General features: G+C 32.8%; 1 protein-coding gene across 2 annotated transcripts in view; it reads right to left on the reverse strand.

The window, feature by feature from the left end:
• LOC101885278 (pleckstrin homology domain-containing family G member 3) overlaps positions 1 to 21,619 on the reverse strand; it is a 112,376-nt gene that overhangs the window by 15,634 nt on the left and 75,123 nt on the right. Inside the window, exons 3-6 of one of the 2 annotated variants that reach the window (XM_073928031.1) lie at positions 17,142 to 17,506; positions 5,307 to 5,407; positions 2,273 to 2,342; positions 1,671 to 1,717 (exon numbers count right to left, since the gene is read on the reverse strand). In XM_073928031.1, coding sequence (XP_073784132.1) covers positions 1,671 to 1,717; positions 2,273 to 2,342; positions 5,307 to 5,407; positions 17,142 to 17,506 — 583 coding nt within the window. Of the gene's footprint in view, positions 1 to 1,670; positions 1,718 to 2,272; positions 2,343 to 5,306; positions 5,408 to 17,141; positions 17,510 to 21,619 lie in introns of both variants that reach the window. The other variant, XM_073928030.1, reaches the window with a different exon arrangement.

Consider the following 21,619-nt stretch of genomic DNA (forward strand, 5'->3'; position numbering starts at 1 on the left):
AAAACGATTATCAGTTGAAGTCAAAATTATTAGCGCTCCTGAGAATTTTGCTTTTTTTAATAACTATTTCCCAAATTATGTTAAACAGAGCAAGGAATCTTAACAGTATTTCCTCTAATATTTTTTTTCTTCTAGAAAAAGTCTTATTTGGTTTATTTTAGCTAGAGTAAAAGCAGGTTTAAATATTTTCAAACCCATTTTAAGGTCAATATTATTAGCCCCCTTAAGCAATATATGTTTTGATTGTTTGCAGAAGAAACTGCTGTTATACAATGACTTGCCTAATTACTCTAATTAATCCTTTGAATTGCACTTTAATCTGAATGCTTGTATTTTAAAAAACATCTAGTAAAATGTTATGTGCTGTCATCATAGCAAAGATAAAACAAATCAGTAATTAGACTTGAGATATCAAAACTATTGTGTTCAGAAATAAGTTTTAAAAAAATCTTCTTTCCATTAAACAGAAATTGGAGGAAAAGGGTTGCTAATATTCTGGAGGGCTAATAATTCTGACTTCAACTGCTTATATATAGTTATTTTCCACCCTGCAAAGGAAAGAGAAATAAATACAATAGAATAAAAATATAAAACAAACTGTGATTTAAGCATCTTCACCAGAGACGGAAAAAAAAAATTCAGCCCTGGCACTATAGCCACACCAGCCCACATTACCATACGTACTGTTTGTTTGACATTCTTGCCAGACTTTGATTATGTCCGCGTAATCTTTGATTGAGTCGGCCCCTCTCAAAACTATCACCGATTGGGCCAAATGCTTAACATTTACTATTATTATTACTATTATTACCATCATCAACGTCATCATAATATTCACGTTACACGAGATAAAACCTGCCTGCATGTAAAAACAATACATATAAAAAATAATAATAAAATAAAAAATAAAAATAAAAAACTGACCGGCCCACATTTAAAAAAATGGTCCGGCCCTTCTGGCATTTGCCAGAATTGCCAGATGGCCAGTCCGCCCCTGATCTTCACCCTAAGAAAAACACTTCAGCTACAAAAATCCTTCAGTCAGGAGCAGTACGGGATGTTCTTGTTGTTTGATTAATGATTAAACAGGCGGCAGCATTTCGCACTGTCACTTTAATGGTTTCTCTTTCACGTCTTTTGATTCTCAACTCGTTTGTTTATTATGCAAATGAGGATTAATATTAATAATCACTAATCACCGTGTTTTGACACCTATTTGACCATTAAAGCGCTCATGCTATGTTGTTGTACACTCACATAAGCACGCGCGTGTTGCACACTCACATAAGCACGCTGTCTTTCGCGCGTTTGGTATATGATGCAATAATCGTTTATTTCGATTAATGGTTTTTCATAATCATTAGAAGCCATAATCGAAATCAAAATCGGATTTTCGATTAATTGCACAGCCCTATAGGAAATACTGTGAAAATTTCCTGAATCTGTTCAACATAATTTGGTAAATATCGGATAAAGAAAACAAAATTTCACAGGAGGGCGAATAATTCTGACTACAGCTGTATGCGAGCGCTGTTAAGAGTGTGTGTGTGGCTCCTGAAGCCCGCAGTCACGTCTCTTTCTGTCTGTCTGACGAGGTTCATGAAGGACGTTTGTGACTCGCAGCAATGATCTGTCATAATCATCATTATTAAACGCTGCGCTCCACTTACTTTGGGTAGTTAGTGCAGTACTGCGTGTAGATCTCGAAATACTCGCTCTGCAATCAAACAACACAACATATAAGAAATCCACTCAACATTTGGCATCTCTACTTAATGTTTTTAAAATGATATTCAGTCATTCATTTTCCTTCGGCTCAGTCCCTTATCTATCAGGGGTCGCCACAGCGGAAGGAACCACCAACTATTCCAGGATATGTTTACACAGCGGATGGCCTTCCGGCTGCAACCCAGTAGTGGGAAATACCCATACACTCTCACATTCAAACACACACTCATACACTACGGCCAGTTTAGTTCATCAGTTCCCCTATAGCGCATGTGTTTGGACTGTTGGGGAAACCGGAGCACCTTGCTCAGTCAGTTGGCATTTCTGCGAGTTGTTGTTTAGCGATATAGCTGTCGATATATTGTGCATGCCTAATTATAATAAGTTATTTTGTTAGATTAGCTTCAGATTTGGTTTTAGTACTGACTAATATAATGTATATGCACTTATATATACAGAGAACCTTAATATAACTGAGAGATTTGTGAGGGGTGAAGTCAAATACGCTGAGCACTGAGTGTTTTTTATAATGAGTGCTTGTTACCTTGTCCACAAAGCAGCGAGCGATGGCCACAGGATCACTGGCGCACAGATCCAAACACTGCAGCAGCTCACTGCAAACACAACAACATTGGCGGACAATCAACACACGCTTTAAAAGATGAACAAAAAGATTGTTGGTGATGGTGAGGATGAAGTCGGACTCACGCTGATGCTGTTTGTACATCTGTGATGCATGAAAGAATGATTTACAGAACAGAAGCTGGTTAACAGAACGCATTAAAGTCGAGTTATAAGAACAAAATGGTCAAACAAGTGGAGTTAAACTATTAAAACTGGAGTTAACAGAGATATTTAGATATCAAATGCCTATAGTAGATACTATAGCTGAGATATACATATGCCGGCCACTTTATTAGGTACTAGTACATGGTTGGACCCCCTTTTGCCTTCAGATTCAACAAGCTACTGGAAATATTCCTCAGAGATTTTGCTCTATATTGACATGATAGCATTACACAGTTGCTGCAGATTTGTCGGCTGCACATGCATAATGCCAATCTCCCGTTCCACCACATCCCAAAGTTGCTCTATTGGATTGAGCTCTGGTGACTGTGGAGGCCATTTGAGTACAGTGAACTCATCGTCATGTTCAAGACACCAGTCTGAGATGATTCAGGCTTTATGACATGGTGTGTTATCCTGCTGGAAGTAGCCATCAGAAGATGGAGACACTGTGCTCATAAAGGGATGGACATGGTCAGCAGCAATACTCAGGTAGGCTGTGGCGTTGATGCTCAATTGGTACTAATGAGCCCAAAGTGTGCCAAGAAAACATCCCCCACACCATTACACCACCACCACCAGCCTGAACCGCTGATACAAGGCAGGATGGATCCATGCTTTCATGTTGTTGACGCCAAATTCTGAGCCGAGCATCTGAATGTGTCAGCAGAAATGGAGACTCATCAGAGCAGGCAACGTTTCTCCAATCTTCTATTGTCCAGTTTTGGTGAGTCTGTGTGAATTGTAGCCTCAGTTTCCTGTTCTTAGCTGACAGGAGCGGCACCCGGTGTGCTCTTCTGCTGCTGTAGCTCATCCGCCTCAAGGTTGGACGTGTTGTGTGTTCAGAGATGCTCTTCTGCAGAGCTCGGTTGTAACGAGTGCTTATTTGAGTTACTGTTGCCTTTCTATCAGCTCGCTTTGAACTGCAGCAGATGGTCTTCACCATGTCTACATGCCTAAATGCATTTGAGTTGCTGCCATGTGATTGGCTGATTAGAAATTTGTGGTAATGAGCAGTTACAATACCTAATAATGTGGCCGGTGAGTGTATAAATGCACATACTGTAGTACATACTGTTTTTACATATAAATGTAAACATATACACACACACACACATATATATAAATGTATATATATATATATGTACGCACACACGCACGCACGCACGCACGCACGCCCGCACACACACACACACACACACACACACACACACACACACACACACACACACACACACACACACACACACACACATACACATACACACACAAATTAACATTATGAAAACGATAGTTTGTTGAACAGTTGGCGGTTTATTTAAAAGTACGTACTTTTAGTAGTAGTAATATTAATTATAAAAAAAACAACTTTTATTGCAAATACTGTTTTAAAATGTTATTTATATATTCACCAATTAAATAATACTATTAATAAGAATATTTATAAAACTAAATATAACACCATTTTAAAAACTTAACATAACAACTAAAGTAATAATAGAAAGGATCTATTTAATACTAATAACAACTGATAAAATACATACAAACATAATCAATATATATATTTTTAAATCAGTTTTTCATCACAGAAATAAATTACATTTTAAAGTACAATTAAAAAGAAAACAATTATTTTATATTGCAATAATATTTTACAATTCAACTGTATTTTATATTAAATAAATGCAGACTTTGTGAGCAGAACATTACACAACAGACATAAAAATAGTATATATATATATATATATATATATATATATATATATATATATATATATATATATATATATATATATATATATATATATATATATAAATATATATATACTATTTTTATGTCTATTCAAGTTAAGGTTTGGTGACATATATATATATATATATATATATATATATATTCAACTGTATTTTATATTAAATAAATGCAGACTTTGTGAGCAGAACATTACACAACAGACATAAAAATAGTATATATATATATATATATATATATATATATATATATATATATATATATATATATACTATTTTTATGTCTATTCAAGTTAAGGTTTGGTGACATATATATATATATATATATATATATTCAACTGTATTTTAGATTAAATAAATGCAGACTTTGTGAGCAGAACATTACACAACAGACATAAAAATAGTATATATATATATATATATATATATATATATATATATATATATATATATATATACTATTTTTATGTCTATTCAAGTTAAGGTTTGGTGACATATATATATATATATATATATATATATATATATATATATATATATATATATATATATATATATATATATTCAACTGTATTTTATATTAAATAAATGCAGACTTTGTGAGCAGAACATTACACAACAGACATAAAAATAGTATATATATATATATATATATATATATATATATATATATATATATATATATATATATATATATATACTATTTTTATGTCTATTCAAGTTAAGGTTTGGTGACATATATATATATATATATATATATATATATATATATATATATATATATATATATATATATATATATATATATATACATATATATATATATATACATATATATATATACATATATATATATATATATATATATATATATATATATATATATATATATATATATATATATATATATATATATATTTAATTAAAAAAAATAATACTTAAATAAATAAATAAATTGATCTATTTTTTGTCACCAAACCTTAACTTGAATCGATGTGTGCATGTTGTATGAATAATGTATATTTTAGAAATCTGAAGCTCACCTGTTAAACTCATAAATGTGCTCGATATTCCCAAATAGTGAACACACTTGCTCTGGTTTAATAGGAAGATCTCTGGTGTCAATGATGTGCACTAGATAATCCTGAGAATATAAGAAACAGAATATAATTAATACTCAATCTGCAGCTGTGATTGGCTTTAATCTGCTTTTATACTGTGATGCATGTAAGAGTACAGCAGATGGCGCTAGAGGGTTATTTCAGATCTGAAATAAAACGTGCACATTGGCTTGACAATATATGTGAAGTAAACTATTAAAGATCACCACTAACAATACAACAATGCAAACAGTGTCATTTTCAATATTGTTCAAACAGTGCTGCTGTTTGGATTAATGATTTTAAATCAGACAAAATGAATCCAAAATAAATGAATGACATTTTTATCATTTGCTTTTTGTAGTGTTTTAACATCATTTAAAATCATAAACAAAAATAAAGCACAAACACACACTTTTCATGTCAGTTTAAAATGTTAAATGACCAACAAAAAGTCTAGTTTCACCCAAACAGCCTCAGATCAGGGAAACATCACCATATTTGGGCGTTTCCTGCAGCTCACATCATCCACCAATGCCAAACTCATTCAGTCATCCATTATAACATCCACCACAGTGCTGCACATTCAGTTAAATCCAGAAGTTTACATACACTCTAAAAAACAGAACATAACTATTTAAAAATAAATGTCTGATGGTAAATCATGCTAAACGTTTACTATTTTAGGTCTGTTAGGATTACCTAAATTATTTACATTTGCTAAATGCCAGAATAATAAGAGAATTTGTTTTCAGAATTTTGTATTAATTTCTAGACAGTCAAAAGTTTACACACATTTCCTTGGTATTTTTTTTAGCTTTGCTTTTAAACTGTATAACTTTGGTCAAATGTTTTGGGTCTCCTTCCACAAGCTCCTCACAATAGTTTGCAGGAATTTTGGCCCATTCCTCCTGACAGAATTGCTGTAACTGAGTCAGATTTGTTGGCTGACTTGCTCGCACAAGCTTTTTCAACTCTTTTTTTTTTCAAAATTTTCTATAGGATTAACATCAGGGCTTTGTGATGGCCACTCCAAAACATTCACTCTGTCATCCTTAAAGCACATGTGAACTAATTTGGCAGTATGCTGAGGGTCATGGTCTGTTTGGAAGACCCATTTGTGGCCAAGTTTTACTTTCCTGGCTGATGTCTTGAGATGTTGCTTCAGTATTTCTCCATAATGTTCTGTCTTCATGATGCCATCTATGCTGTGAAGTGGACCAGTCCCTCCTGCAGCAAAACAGCCCCACAACATGATGCTGCCGCTCCCATACTGCACAGTTGGGATGGTGTTCCTAGGCTTGTGCGCTTTCCCCTTTGTCCTCCAAATGTAACACTGGTCATTATGGCCAAACAGTTCAATCTTAGCTCCATCAGTTAACAGGACATGTCTTCAAAAATTATTTAGCAAATCGTAATCTGGCTTTGTTGTTGATTGTTGGTTTTCCCATGTTGTCATGAAAGGAAGCAGTGTGTTTGAGCTTTTCCTTCAATACTATTCTACAGTTGTGCCTCACATTAACTCAAATGTTGTCAATCAGCCAATCAGAAACTTCCAAAACCTCCACATCATCATCTGAGCTTTTCCAGAGGCAGAATAATCTTATTGTGTGTAAACTTTTGACTTTCAATAAAAGTTAAAACACTTTCTCGTTATTCTGTTATTAAGCAGAACAGAAACAAATGTGATCTTCCTAACTTACCTAAAAGAGGAAAAGTTTAGTGACATTAACATCTGACTTTTTTTAAATGCTGCCTTTTTACAGTGTATGTAAACTTCTGCTTTCAACTGTATATAACAAACATTAAACCAGAACCTAATGTGCTATAAACACCAAACATAAGGCTCTGTTTCCCTCAGGAAGTATATCAGATTATTTAAAGAGCTAAAATAAGAAGAGGGAAACACACTCGTGTCCTGAATAAACTCTGATGTGATATTCCCAGACACTCTCAGAAACACATGACATCAGTTTCAGACCTACAGAAAAAACCCAAAGCGGCTCACAGGAGGCCAATTATTAAAATATTCAAGAGCCTAAAAGTGGCCCCGCTGACCCATAACACACCTCATAATTCACAGAAAACACTCGCACACAGGAAAAGCCCTTTAAAAACCCAGGAACAGTTTATTTGTACAGCGCGTTTCACAAAATACAAGTGTCTAAACGTGCAGACAGAATTATTAGCCCTCTTGTATATTTCTTTTTACCCAATTTCTGTTTAACAGAATGAAGATTTTTTTCAGCACATTTCTAATCATAATAGTTTTAATAACTCATTTCTAATAACCGATTTCTGTTAGCTTTGACAGCACAGAATGTTTGACTGGATATTCAATTCAAGATACTAGTATTCAGGTATGCCACAGTCACCCGCTGCAGACTCGCATTTAGCCAAACTGATGGTAAGGTTGGCCTGCGCAAGGCGATCAAGAAGAAGGTGCAAACAATGAAGATGCTCTGGCCTGCTGTCACTTAACACAATAGCATGGTTTCCGCAACATTCATTCATCTATAGGGGGCGCCACACCCGAATTCACCCTGCCACTGTTACATTACTACTCATTCAAAACATTCAGTCGTTGTTCAGTTTCAGTTTCATCTTAACTTTCAGTTAAGATGAACACAGATTGAATAATTACTTAATAGACAGTGCTTTATAATACTTTAAAGTTTATAGATGACTTTATCTTGCTGGAGTTTATTAATGTTCACTTTACTTCAGGACGCATTAATGCCGCTCTGTAGGTCTATTGGAGACATTCATCAATATTCCTAGCAAATCTAATAAATGTTAGAGACATACTCACAACACAAACTCACTAAACCGCACTTCAGCAGTGTTTAATTGAGAGTGCACATGAAAATTTGCGCTTGGGCAGTGTATATTTGAGGGTGTGCAAGAAGTTTTGTGCATGAACAGGAAATCGGCGCAAAAGCAAAAAGATTCACATGCTCATGTAACATAAATGCGATCCTGACTTGTAATACTGTGCTCACGACATTTGTCATTGAAATAACACAACAGGTAGTTGGTAGATCTGTGTAAAAGGCCCAACAGTCTGCCGCCACAGCTTGAAAAAATCCTAGAGGATATACTGCAATAGTATCATCCAAGTAAACTTAACACCTTCTAGTCCTGCAACTACTTTAATCTTTAATTTTTGAAATGTTGCAGGCACACTCTGCAGGCCGAAGCTCATCACCCGGTAAGAGAATAGCCCATCAGGTGATATAAACGATTATATTTCACGAGCACACTCGGTTAATGGGACCTGCCAATATCCCTTAAGTAACTCCAATTTATTAAAGGGCCATGAAACCCCCTCGTTTCAGCTGGGTGTTTTCACACCTCTTCTTTGGAAAAAGTCAGAAAAGTGGGCGTGTCCAGCTCTGTTTAGGGGGGAGTGTCGGAGGAACTAAAGTGGGAGGGTGTGGGAGTGTCGATTTGGGCAGGCGCGAGTTTCAGAGTCAAAATACACACACACACACACACACACACATACATACAGGAGAATGTGATGGTGTTTACCCTACATGGACATCTGTAGTCGAATTATTAGCCAAATTATTAAATGGTGGACTTTAACTGCAGTTTGGCTCTTTCATTCAGGGAATTCATTCATGCCCCTAGCGACACACGAGATATTTGATTCGAGGAACTGCTCTAAGCGTGTATTTTTCATGCAATGTTTGATACCGCACGGTGAATGAGAGAAAAAAACCCTCTGCATTTCCCAGAAACTTAGATGCACACGACAGGTAGTGTCAGAAAGCCGCGCGTGTTATTCCGGTCACTAAATGCGGTAAAAACCCTACACGAGATTAAAGTTTGGTTGTGGTGCTAACGTGTTTACACTCTGTGCAATAGTTTGTTAGATACGAACAAACTGAATAAACAAAGAGCGCTGGTCAATCACTTACCAAATCTGTAGAGACAGGACAATCACCAGCAACTAGAGCCGCGTCTTTATGAAGAGAATACTACAAACGATTCCAGATCCCAGCGTTTGCAGATGAGAACAGCTCTCAGGTAAACAATAATCCTCCTTAGACACGTAAGTTATTGTTGTCGCACGTCGCGTACACTGTAATCCACACGTGAGTCTGAGCTCTCACAGAGAGAAAATGAAAACGAAACTTAACTGCAGCAAACTATAAAAGCAACACTTCACGCTTGTTTTGCCAACACAACGTGGCGTCTCTGTCCTGAAAACACGGTGATAGTAATGAATATTAATGAAGTTGCACAATAGAGTGCGCTGATTGGTTTGATCCAAGCCTTACTCATGCATTAATGCATCACACTGTAAAACGTAATAAGACTCACTCAGGCACAGACGCCCAGTCTGCACGCTGGAATACACGCTATTATGTCATGACCGTGACTCAGCTTCAAAAATTCGTTTCAAACAGGAAGTACGAATTTGCTTAAAATAACGCAAAAACAACCAATTTACACTTTTTAGTGAAATATAGGTGTCCTAATAGTGTTTTTAGCAGTGTGGGACACATATACGACTGTCAACAGCTCAAAAAATGTGTTTTGGTGTTTCGTGACCCTTTAATGAATTTTGCAGCATCAACCTGATTGTTACACGGGTCTGTGTAATTTAATTCTTTTATTTATTCGTTGCGGGTTTGTGCTTGTTGCGCTTGAGTTATAGGAGGAGTTTTTCTACCCGGCTTGTCCAGGATTGGATGACGCCCGTGACGTCACTGGGGATTCAAGGTATATAAGGCTGACAGCAATGGCAGCTCTCTCTCTTGCAATCTTGGTTTATTTTTCATAGTCACGTTTTATTATTTATTTAGTTTAGTGAAGGTAAGCAGTGGCCCGGAAGACTCACCTGTTTTTTATTCCTCTCATGGGAGTTGTAGGTAAGATCTGTCCATTTTAAAAAACAGTATAGTCAAAGATCTGTTTTCCTTAGCTGCCCTATCTGAATGCTTGATTTTTGTTAATGTTTAATCTCTTTTGGAAACGTATGATTTATGAAAATTATAAAGTATTGACGGGACGTCAATTTATTAATTAAATCGTCTTTGTCTTTCATCTGTTCGGCTTAACTCTTGATTGTTTTTGTTGTTGTTGTTATTCGAGCCAGTTTTAAGTTTTGGGCCGTAACATTGCATTACAATCCCCCATCCTCGGTAGAAGTAAGGAGTCTGTGTTTGTAACTGAATTTATTTTTCTATAGTCTGTACAAAACTATAGGTGGGCATAGATTCATTTTTTCAATCTGGATTAATCTCACTGAGATCTTGGAATTAATCTAGATTAAAATGGCTAATTTTAATTCTGCTGAAGGCTATCTAAATATGTGTGCGACCAAAATAATGATTAAAAGTAAGTCTTTGAGAACAGGTTTCTCAGTCCAGGTGGTGCATTAAACCAGGGGCTCATCTCCTGTCTCCAAAATGCATCACAAACTGCTTGAGAAACTGATTCGGTCTGGTACATACCGGTTACAAAGGTAGCGGTGCTATAATGGCACCGGGTTGATACCCAACCCTAGTCCAGGGTGGTGAAGAACGTGTCTTCGGATACGTTGCTTTTATGTTTTGGTTTGTTATTTTTGGTTTGCTCAGAGCAGTACAGCGCAACTGCAATGACAACGTCCATAAATCGGGATAGAAGCGTCGTCTTCTATAATTGTACGGTCATGTGGCTGTGGTGATAAAGATGCTAAAGTCCGTGTAATTCATTACAAACATGCACTGTTTTAGAAACGTTTTAAACTTGTGAAACTCATTCTTGATCACACTTGATAATGATTGATGATCACAGAGAGCTGAACAGATCCTTTAATCCTGGTTGCTTTGCGCATGTCCTGTCTTGTTTATATGATTATACATGTCACTATAGAGTCATGCTAATACGCGGCTGTCAATCAATTCAGTGGGCGGGGAAACCGCACTCCAGGTCACACTGCAATCGGCCTCAAAATAAATAATGGGAGGGATTCGTATCCTATTTTAACGTCAGGAAATTAAAAAAAGAGACTTATTGTGTTTATATCACTCTATTATCACACACTATACTACACACAGTTCTGTCCAAACAGCTTACAGAAGAGGATCTTCATGATAGGTGCCCTTTAAACATTATTTTCCTACTGCACTTTTTTTTTCTAATGAGATGACATTGCTTTATGGGAATTTACAAAAGGCACACGCAATGAAAAAGATATAAATGCATTGAAACGTGAAGTCTTGAAGTCTGAGAAGTCTGCACTGAAGGAATGTGATGGTGCAAACACATTCCTGCCAGAGGAGCGACACCTGAGAAAACCTACAAACCAGAGGAATTCTGGGTTTCCTGCAGACGCAGCACTTCACACTGACCCAGCTACACAAACAGCAAAGGCCAAAAGCTCACACACTCTTATTAGCGGTGTTTGATCATTCATTTGCTGAAGGGCAGTGCGTTTTTCACAAAAAAAAGACAATATTAATAACTGATGTGGTTTTATCTATAATTAGACATTATTTTGCAAAGAGTTTTGTTGATGTAGTTTCTTAATAAGTTCCACATGAAGTTCTATGTAGAGGTATTGACATGTTAAGCAGCTTAAGAGTGACAGAGGATGGTTTAAACTTCAATAACACATGCGGAAATAATATATAAATAATAATATTTAAGCACAAGACAGTGAATCTCATTTGGGAAACATTGGAAAAATAAATAATTCACTGGAGGGTGAGTAATTCCGACTTTGACTATATATATCACACACAGCCCTAGTTTGTTGTTGTTGTTTTAAAGCAGAGCATTGTGGGTGATCTGCTGAAGTGTGAGGAACGTGTGTGTCTGAGGCTGGTATTCTTACGGGAAATGTTTGCGATGTCGGTTGTAAAAGAGGATGTAGGTGTGAAAACTGTCATGCTTTCTGTTCCAAGTGAGATCCCCCTATACAGACTTGCTCTTGTTACGATTACTGGTTTTAATGCGGTAAAAATTCTGATGGTTAGTATTAATTTTTGTTATAATTAAAACCAGTCGGTTAAAATATTAATTGATTTTTATCTATTAAAGTTTTAAATATTGATGGGAAACGTAAATGTCACTTATTTTTGTTCTATTAAGATTTGAAATATTGGTGGGAAACGCAAATGTTGGATATATATGTTCTATTAAAATTTGAAATATCGGTGGAAAACCCCGGAGGAAACCCATGCGAACGCAGGGAGAACATGCAAACTCCACAAAGAAACGCCAACTGACCCAGCTGAGGCTCAAACCAGCGATCTTCTTGCTGTGAGGCGACTGCACTACCTGTCCCACTGCGTTGCCGGAAATGTTCTATTAAGGTTTGAAATATTGGTGGGAAATTTTAATGTCAGTTATTATAGTTCTGTTAAGATTTGAAATATCGATGGGAAATGTAAATGTTTTGTTGTTTTAAGATTTTTTAAAATTTAAATTTAAAATTTCAAAGCGACTTCTGGCTTTGCTCCTTCTTATCTGCTCTCACTTCTGCAGATCTATGTGTCCTCCAGAAACTTGCGTTCTGTGAATGAATGTCGCCTCGTGGTTCCATCCCAAAGAGGGAGGTAATCACTTTCCCGAACTCTCGCGTTCAATCTGCCCAGTTGGTGGAATGAATTCCCAAACTGAATCAGAACGGCAGAGTCACTCGCTGCTTTCAAGAAACGACTAAAAACTCAACTATTTAGTCTCCACTTCCCTTCCAAATCTGCAATTGCCTCTCTGGATATACCACTAACTGTACCCAAAAAACAATAAAAAAAAAATTTACTAATGCTTTCATTCTTAGACTTTACAGACCTGAAACTTGCCTACAGCACTTATTCATTGTTGCTCTTATAGTTGTGTAAATTGCTTCTTTGTCTTCATTTGTAAGTCGCTTTGGATAAAAGCGTCTGCTAAATGACTAAATGTAAATGTAAATGTAAAATATTAGTGGTAAACGTAAATGTCACTTATTTTTGTTCTATTATGATTTTAAATATTGGTGGGAAGCATAAATGGCGATTAATTTTGTTCTATTAGGATTTTAAGTATTGGTAGGAAACGTAAATTTCAGTACGTTTTTTTAATTAAAATATTAAATATTGGTGGGAAAAGTTAATGTCAGTTGGTTTTGTATTTTAAATATTGGTGGAAAATGTAAATGTCAGTTGATTTTGTTCTATTCAGAGTTTTAAACAATGGTGGGAAACGTTGATGTTAATTAATTTGGTTTTATTTAGATTTCTAAATATTGTGGGAAATATTAATGTCAGTTGGTTTAGTATTTTAAATATTGGTGGGAAAAGTAAATGTTGGTTGGTTTTGTTCTATTAAGATTTTAAGTATTGGTGGTAAATGTTAATATCAGTGGGTTTTGAAATTTTAATATTGGTGGGAAACGTAAACCTCAGGTTTCTTTTTGCTCTTTTGAAATTTCAAATATTGGTGGGAAACATAAATGTCAGTTATTTTTGTTCTATTCAAATTTCAAATATAGGTGGGAAACTTAAATGTCAGTTATTTCTGTTCTATTAAGATTTTAACTATTAGTGGGAAATGTTAAGGCGATTGGTTTCGTTCTATTCTATTAAGATTTTACATATTGCTACAACAAATGCAAGTATAGTTGTTAAATTAAAATAAAATAAAAAATCAGGAATGAAAATATCTTGGGTTTTGTTGTATTCATTTTTTTATTTGTCCATTTTTATATTGGCTGGTTTTTAATTCATATTTTGGTCCATTATAAGCATTTCTGCATCAACACGCACTGCAGTTTTACACAACATTCAGTGTTTCTTACCTCCATGATGCTGCTCAGATCCATCTAATAAAAAATAAGAATAATAGTAATAACGTCTATAATAATAATAATAATAATAATAAAGTTTTTGTGATGGAAATAATAATGAAGATAATAACAATAATAATACTGATGTATTGTCATTATTAATATTGAGAGAGAGGGAAAAAAATCGAAACGCATCTGTCCAGTCTTCTGTCAATTATCATGTTCTTTTTTTCTTCTTTCCTTCTCTTTTCCTTTCTCATCCCTTCCCCTTTTCATTCCATCCCTCAATGTCTTTCCATTTAGAGTTTACTATATGTACTTACAGTTGAGGGCAAAATTATTTACCCTCCAGTGAAATTTGTTTTCTTTTTCAATTATTATGTTGTTAAATACAACATAAAACAAAAGTACTGTAGATCTACCATCACCAAATACACTCCCCTATACACAGCACAACCCAGAGTGCCACAAGTATAGAAACATAGAAGGTAATAGCTAAGCATTCTGTCCTCTTATACCAAAGTAAGATTTTTAAATATTGGTGGGAAATATTAATGTCCGTTGGTTTTGCATTTGAAATATTGGTAGGAAATGTAAATGTCAGTTGGCTCTGTTCTGTTAAGATTTGAAATATTGGTGGGAAATGTAAATGTCAGTTGGTTTTGTGCTGTTAAGATTTGAAATATTGGTGGAAAATGTAAATGTCAGTTGGTTCTGTTCTACTGAGATTTGAAATATTGATGGGAAATGTAAATGTCAGTTGATTCTGTTCTGTTAAGATTTGAAATATTGGTGGGAAATGTAAATGTCAGTTGGTTCTGTTCTCTTAAGATTTTAAATATTGGTGGGAAATGTAAATGTCAGTTGGTTCTGTTCTACTGAGATTTGAAATATTGGTGGGAAATGTAAATGTCAGTTGATTCTGTTCTGTTAAGATTTGAAATATTGGTGGGAAATGTAAATGTCAGTTGGCTCGGTTCTGTTAAGATTTGAAATATTGGTGGGAAATGTAAATGTCAGTTGGTTCTGTTCTACTGAGATTTGAAATATTGGTGGGAAATGTAAATGTCAGTTGATTCTGTTCTGTTAAGATTTGAAATATTGGTGGGAAATGTAAATGTCAGTTGGTTCTGTTCTCTTAAGATTTTAAATATTGGTGGGAAATGTAAAAGTCAGTTGGTTTTGTGCTGTTAAGATTTGAAATATTGGTGGGAAATGTAAATGTCAGTTGGTTCTGTTCTCTTAAGATTTTAAATATTGGTGGGAAATGTAAATGTCAGTTGGTTCTGTTCTACTGAGATTTGAAATATTGGTGGGAAATGTAAATGTCAGTTGATTCTGTTCTGTTAAGATTTGAAATATTGGTGGGAAATGTAAATGTCAGTTGGCTCGGTTCTGTTAAGATTTGAAATATTGGTGGGAAATGTAAATGTCAGTTGGTTCTGTTCTACTGAGATTTGAAATATTGGTGGGAAATGTAAATGTCAGTTGATTCTGTTCTGTTAAGATTTGAAATATTGGTGGGAAATGTAAATGTCAGTTGGTTCTGTTCTCTTAAGATTTTAAATATTGGTGGGAAATGTAAATGTCAGTTGGTTTTGTGCTGTTAAGATTTGAAATATTGGTGGGAAATGTAAATGTCAGTTGATTCTGTTCTGTTAAGATTTGAAATATTGGTGGGAAATGTAAATGTCAGTTGGTTCTGTTCTACTGAGATTTGAAATATTGGTGGGAAATGTAAATGTCAGTTGATTCTGTTCTGTTAAGATTTGAAATATTGGTGGGAAATGTAAATGTCAGTTGGTTCTGTTCTTTTAAGATTTTAAATATTGGTGGGAAATGTAAATGTCAGTTGGTTCTGTTCTACTGAGATTTGAAATATTGGTGGGAAATGTAAATGTCAGTTGATTCTGTTCTGTTAAGATTTGAAATATTGGTGGGAAATGTAAATGTCAGTTGGCTCGGTTCTGTTAAGATTTGAAATATTGGTGGGAAATGTAAATGTCAGTTGGTTCTGTTCTACTGAGATTTGAAATATTGGTGGGAAATGTAAATGTCAGTTGATTCTGTTCTGTTAAGATTTGAAATATTGGTGGGAAATGTAAATGTCAGTTGGTTCTGTTCTCTTAAGATTTTAAATATTGGTGGGAAATGTAAAAGTCAGTTGGTTTTGTGCTGTTAAGATTTGAAATATTGGTGGGAAATGTAAATGTCAGTTGGTTCTGTTCTCTTAAGATTTTAAATATTGGTGGGAAATGTAAATGTCAGTTGGTTCTGTTCTACTGAGATTTGAAATATTGGTGGGAAATGTAAATGTCAGTTGATTCTGTTCTGTTAAGATTTGAAATATTGGTGGGAAATGTAAATGTCAGTTGGCTCGGTTCTGTTAAGATTTGAAATATTGGTGGGAAATGTAAATGTCAGTTGGTTCTGTTCTACTGAGATTTGAAATATTGGTGGGAAATGTAAATGTCAGTTGATTCTGTTCTGTTAAGATTTGAAATATTGGTGGGAAATGTAAATGTCAGTTGGTTCTGTTCTACTGAGATTTGAAATATTGGTGGGAAATGTAAATGTCAGTTGATTCTGTTCTGTTAAGATTTGAAATGTTGGTGTGAAATGTAAATGTCAGTTGGTTCTGTTCTTTTAAGATTTTAAATATTGTTGGGAAATGTAAATGTCAGTTGGTTTTGTGCTGTTAAGATTTAAAATATTAGTGGGAAATGTAAATGTCAGTAAGTTTTGTTCTATTAAGAGCTAAATATTGGTGGGAAATGTTAATGTCAAGAAATTAAGCTGCCCCAGTACTTCAAAAGAAATGCAACTTTTTCCAAAGGCATGCAGGATGACACTTCTTTAATCCACACAGAAGTAAAAAGTGGTTTAGATTTAAAGAGTAAAACATTTTATGGCTGCTAGTAGGTCTAGCCTAACAAATCTCAGATTAAGACTTTGTTTTGAAACAAAATATTGTGCAGCCCTATTAAACATCATCCAGTGTTTCTCACCTCTACAATGCTGCGCAGATCCATCACATACATTCGCTCGGTCTCGATAATCTCCATCACGACTCGATCCACGTGTGTGAGCTGAGGGTTTGGTGCCATCGTGATGCTGGCGAACGGTGAACCCAAACCCAGCAGCTCTGGAGGCTCCAAGGGCCCTTGTGGAGAGCTGGGCTCCAGGTGGAGGTGCACTCCCGCGGTCAGCGCTGCGGAGGAGTCGCCGTTTCCTTCCACAGCGGATCCGGAGGAGGAGACAGTGGAGACGGTGCTGAGCGGCCGGCCGTCCTCAGTGCTGGACAGAGATCCACAGTCTGAAGCTCGAGGGTCTGGACTACCCACTGATGAACCGCTGGATAAACGCTGGCATTCTGCTGCAGACAGACAAAACAACACTTAGGGTGCGTTCACACATGTAGTACATTTCTTTGTTTCAGACCAAAGTTAAAAATGATTCATATTATACATAAAAACTGTAAATAAGTAAATAAGCAAGTAAATGAATAAATAAATATGAACGAATGAATAAATAAATATGACTGGATGAATGAATAGATATGAATAAAGGAATGAATGAATGAATGAATGAATGAATGAATGAATGAATGAAAAGATATGAATGAAAAAATGAATAAATAAATATGAATGAATAATTAAATAAATTTGAATGAATAAAAAAATATGAATGAAAAGATGAATAAATAAATATTAATGAATTAATGAATCGACCAATCAATAAAAATAAATAATTAAATAAATGAATGAATGAACAAATAAATGAATGAATTAACAAATGTGTAAAACAAAAAATGAATGAATGGAAAAATAAATAAATGTATTAATTGATTAATTAAAGAATGAAAAACAAATTAATAAATGATTGAAAGAATAAATGAAAAATGCATGAATGAATGAACAAACAAATGAATGAATGAATACATGGAAAAATGAATGGAAAAATGAATTAATTCATTAATGAATGAAAAATAAACGAATAAATGAATAAATTAATGATGAAATAAATGAATCAAATATTTATTTTGAAAAATGAATGAATAAATGCATGCATGGAAAAATAAAAGTAAAAAGTATGAATTAATTAATAAATAAATGAATTAATTAATTTATGAATAAACAAATTAATGAATGAATGGAAAAAAGAATAAAATAATGAATAAAAAATGAATGAATGAATGAATGAACAAACACATGAATAAATAAATTAATGGACAAATGAATGAATAAATAAATAAATAAATAAATAAATGAACTTAAAAATGAATTAATGTATGGAAAATTTATTAAAAATGAATTAATTAATAAATGAAGGGGAAAATTAATGAATGAATTAATTCATTATTAGATGAATAAATGAATGAATAAATGGACAAATAACTGAATAAATTAATTATTAACCAATAAATGAATGAATAAATGAATGAACAAATAAATAAATAAATTAATTAATTAATCAATTAATTAATGGACCAATGAATGAATAAATGAATCAATTAATTTAAAAATGAATTAATAAATGCATGGAAAAAATTATAAAAAATGTTTTAAAATGAAGGGGGAAATTAATTAATGAATTCATTATTAAATGAATGAATTAACAAATAAATGGACAAATAACTGAATAAATAAATTAAGTAATAAATGAATGCATTGATGGATAAACGAATGTATCAATGCATTTAAAAATGAATGAACGAATGCATGAAAAATTAACAAAAATAATGAATGAATAAATAAATAAATTAATTAATAAACAAATAAATTAGTAAATGAATGAATGAATGAAAAAAATGAATGAATTAATTAATAAATGAATGAATAAACAAATAAATGGGCAAATAAATTAATTAATTAATTAATATATGAATAAATGGACAGATAAATAAAAAAATTAATAAATGTATGGAAAAAATGAATGAATGAACAAATAAATGAATTAATTAATAAATGAATGGACCAATGAATGAATAAATGAATGAATAAATTAAAAAATAAATGAATAAATGCATGGAAAAATGTATAAAAAAATTAATGAATTAATTAATAAATGAAGGGGAAAAATGAATGAATGAATTCATTAATAAATACAAATAAATGGGCAAATAACTGAATAAATAAATTAATTAATAAATGAATGGATGGATGGATAAATGAATGTATCAATGCATTTAAAAATGAATGAACGAATGAATGCATGTAAAATTAACAAAAATAATGAATGAATGAATAAATAATAAATGAATTAATAAACAAATAAATGAGTAAATGAATGAATGAATGAATAAATGAATAGAAAAAAAATGAATTAATAATAAATGATTTAATTAATTAACAAATAAATGGGTAAATAAATGAATGAATGAATGAATTAATAAATTAATGAATGAACAAATGTCCATTCAGACAAGCAAAAAATAACTGGACGAATAAATGAATGAAAAACAAATGAATGAACAAATGAATGAACAAATAAATGAACAAGGAATGAAAAACTAAATGAAAGACAGAATAAATGAATGAATAAATGAATGAACAAATGAATGAAAGAAAAATATGAATGAATAAATAAAAAAATGAAAAAAAATAAATACCTTAATAAATGCAAAAAATTAAATGAATGACCAAAAAACTTATTAAACATAAGTAATGAAAAAAATTAACAAATGAATAAATGAATGAATGTAGTAAATAAATAAGAGAAACAAAAGAAAGACATGGAGAAAGAAAATAATAAAACAAAACAAAAGTAAATGCTTAAAGAATTCACAAAGATTTGTTCCCCTAAAACTGCATTAACAAAACAAAAAAATCCTCTTATCAGGCCTAAAGAGATGATTTAAAGCATCCATGTGCAAGAAGAGCAGCAGTAAATGTTTGCATAATCCTATATCATATCTTCTTTAACACCATATCAGCGTCATCGCCTCCCTTCATAGAAAATGTCTTTACTAACTGACAAAAGCGGAGAATATCAGTCCTAAAATCCTGGGAAGCTGTCACTGCACACTCGCTGATAATGCAGACATACGGATGCGCTCATGCCAAACGTTTCCTGACAGTCTCATTCTTTCCACTCGACTCCTGAGAAACTCTGGGCTTGTAGATGCACGATAAACTGAGCTCATATTATGATCCTTCCTGAGTCTATGATGACTGGGGAAATCCAAACACAAGCCTCCACACGGGAAACACAATCAAATCCTATAAATCCATCACCGGTTTATGATTCATCGATGACATCAGGAACACCAGAAAACATTTATATACTGTGTGTAGAGATGAAGTCAGAGTTATTACCCTCCTGTGAATTCCCAAATGATGTTGAACAGATTCATGAATTTTTCACAGTATGTCAGATAATGTTTTTTCTTCTGGAGAAAGTCTTATTTGCTTATTTCAGCTAGAAAAAAACTTTAAGCTTAAGCTCGTTCAAAACCCATTTTAAGGTCAATATCATTAGCCCCCTTAAGCAATATTAGTGTTGGATTGTCTCCAGAACAAACCACTGTTATACAATGACTTGCCTAATTACCCTAACTTTACCCTAATTACCCTAGTTAAGGCTTTAAATGTCAAAAATATAATTAATTATTAAATGAGTAATTGAACTAATAAATTACTAAATAAATGAAAGAATCAATAAAAAATCAATAAATAAACAAATAAAATAAATTTATGAATAAATGAAAAATGAACGAATGAACAATAAAATGCATAAACAAATGAATGATAGATAATGAATATAGACGAATGAATAAATGAATGAAAAAAATTAATGAATTGATGAATGAATGAACTAATGAACAAATAAATAAATGAATAAATAAAAGAATATAAATGAATAATTGAATGAATGAATGAATGAATGAATGAATGAATGAATGAATGAATGAAAAAAATATTATATGAATAAATGCATGAATAAATGAATCAATAAAACAATTACAAGTACATGAATGACCAAACAAAACGCATAAATAAATGAATGCAAAAAATAGATGAATGAACAAATAAATTAATGAATGAATAAAATAGTCAATAAATACAGTATAAATAATGAATGAACAAATAAAATTAATGAATTAATAAATGAAAGAAAAAACGAATGAATAAATGAACAAAAGCATGAACAAATGAAAGAAAAAAAATGGATGGATGAAAATGAATGAATGAATGAAAAAATGAATGAATGAATAAATGCATGAATATATTAATGATAAATAATCCAATAAAACAATTTTAAATAAATGAATGACCAAATAAAATGCATAAATGAATAAAAAAATTAATGAATGAAAATTAATGAATGAACAAATAAAATGAATACATTAATAAACGAAAGAAAAAAAAACAAATGAATGAACAAACAAATGCATAAATACATAAAAAATTTATGAAAATGAAAGAAAGAAATAAAGAATGAAAAGTGAATGTATGAAAAGCTAAATGAATAAATTAACAAACCA

This window comes from Danio rerio, chromosome 17 (genome assembly GCF_049306965.1).
Source record: "Danio rerio strain Tuebingen ecotype United States chromosome 17, GRCz12tu, whole genome shotgun sequence".
Lineage (NCBI taxonomy): Eukaryota > Metazoa > Chordata > Actinopteri > Cypriniformes > Danionidae > Danio > Danio rerio.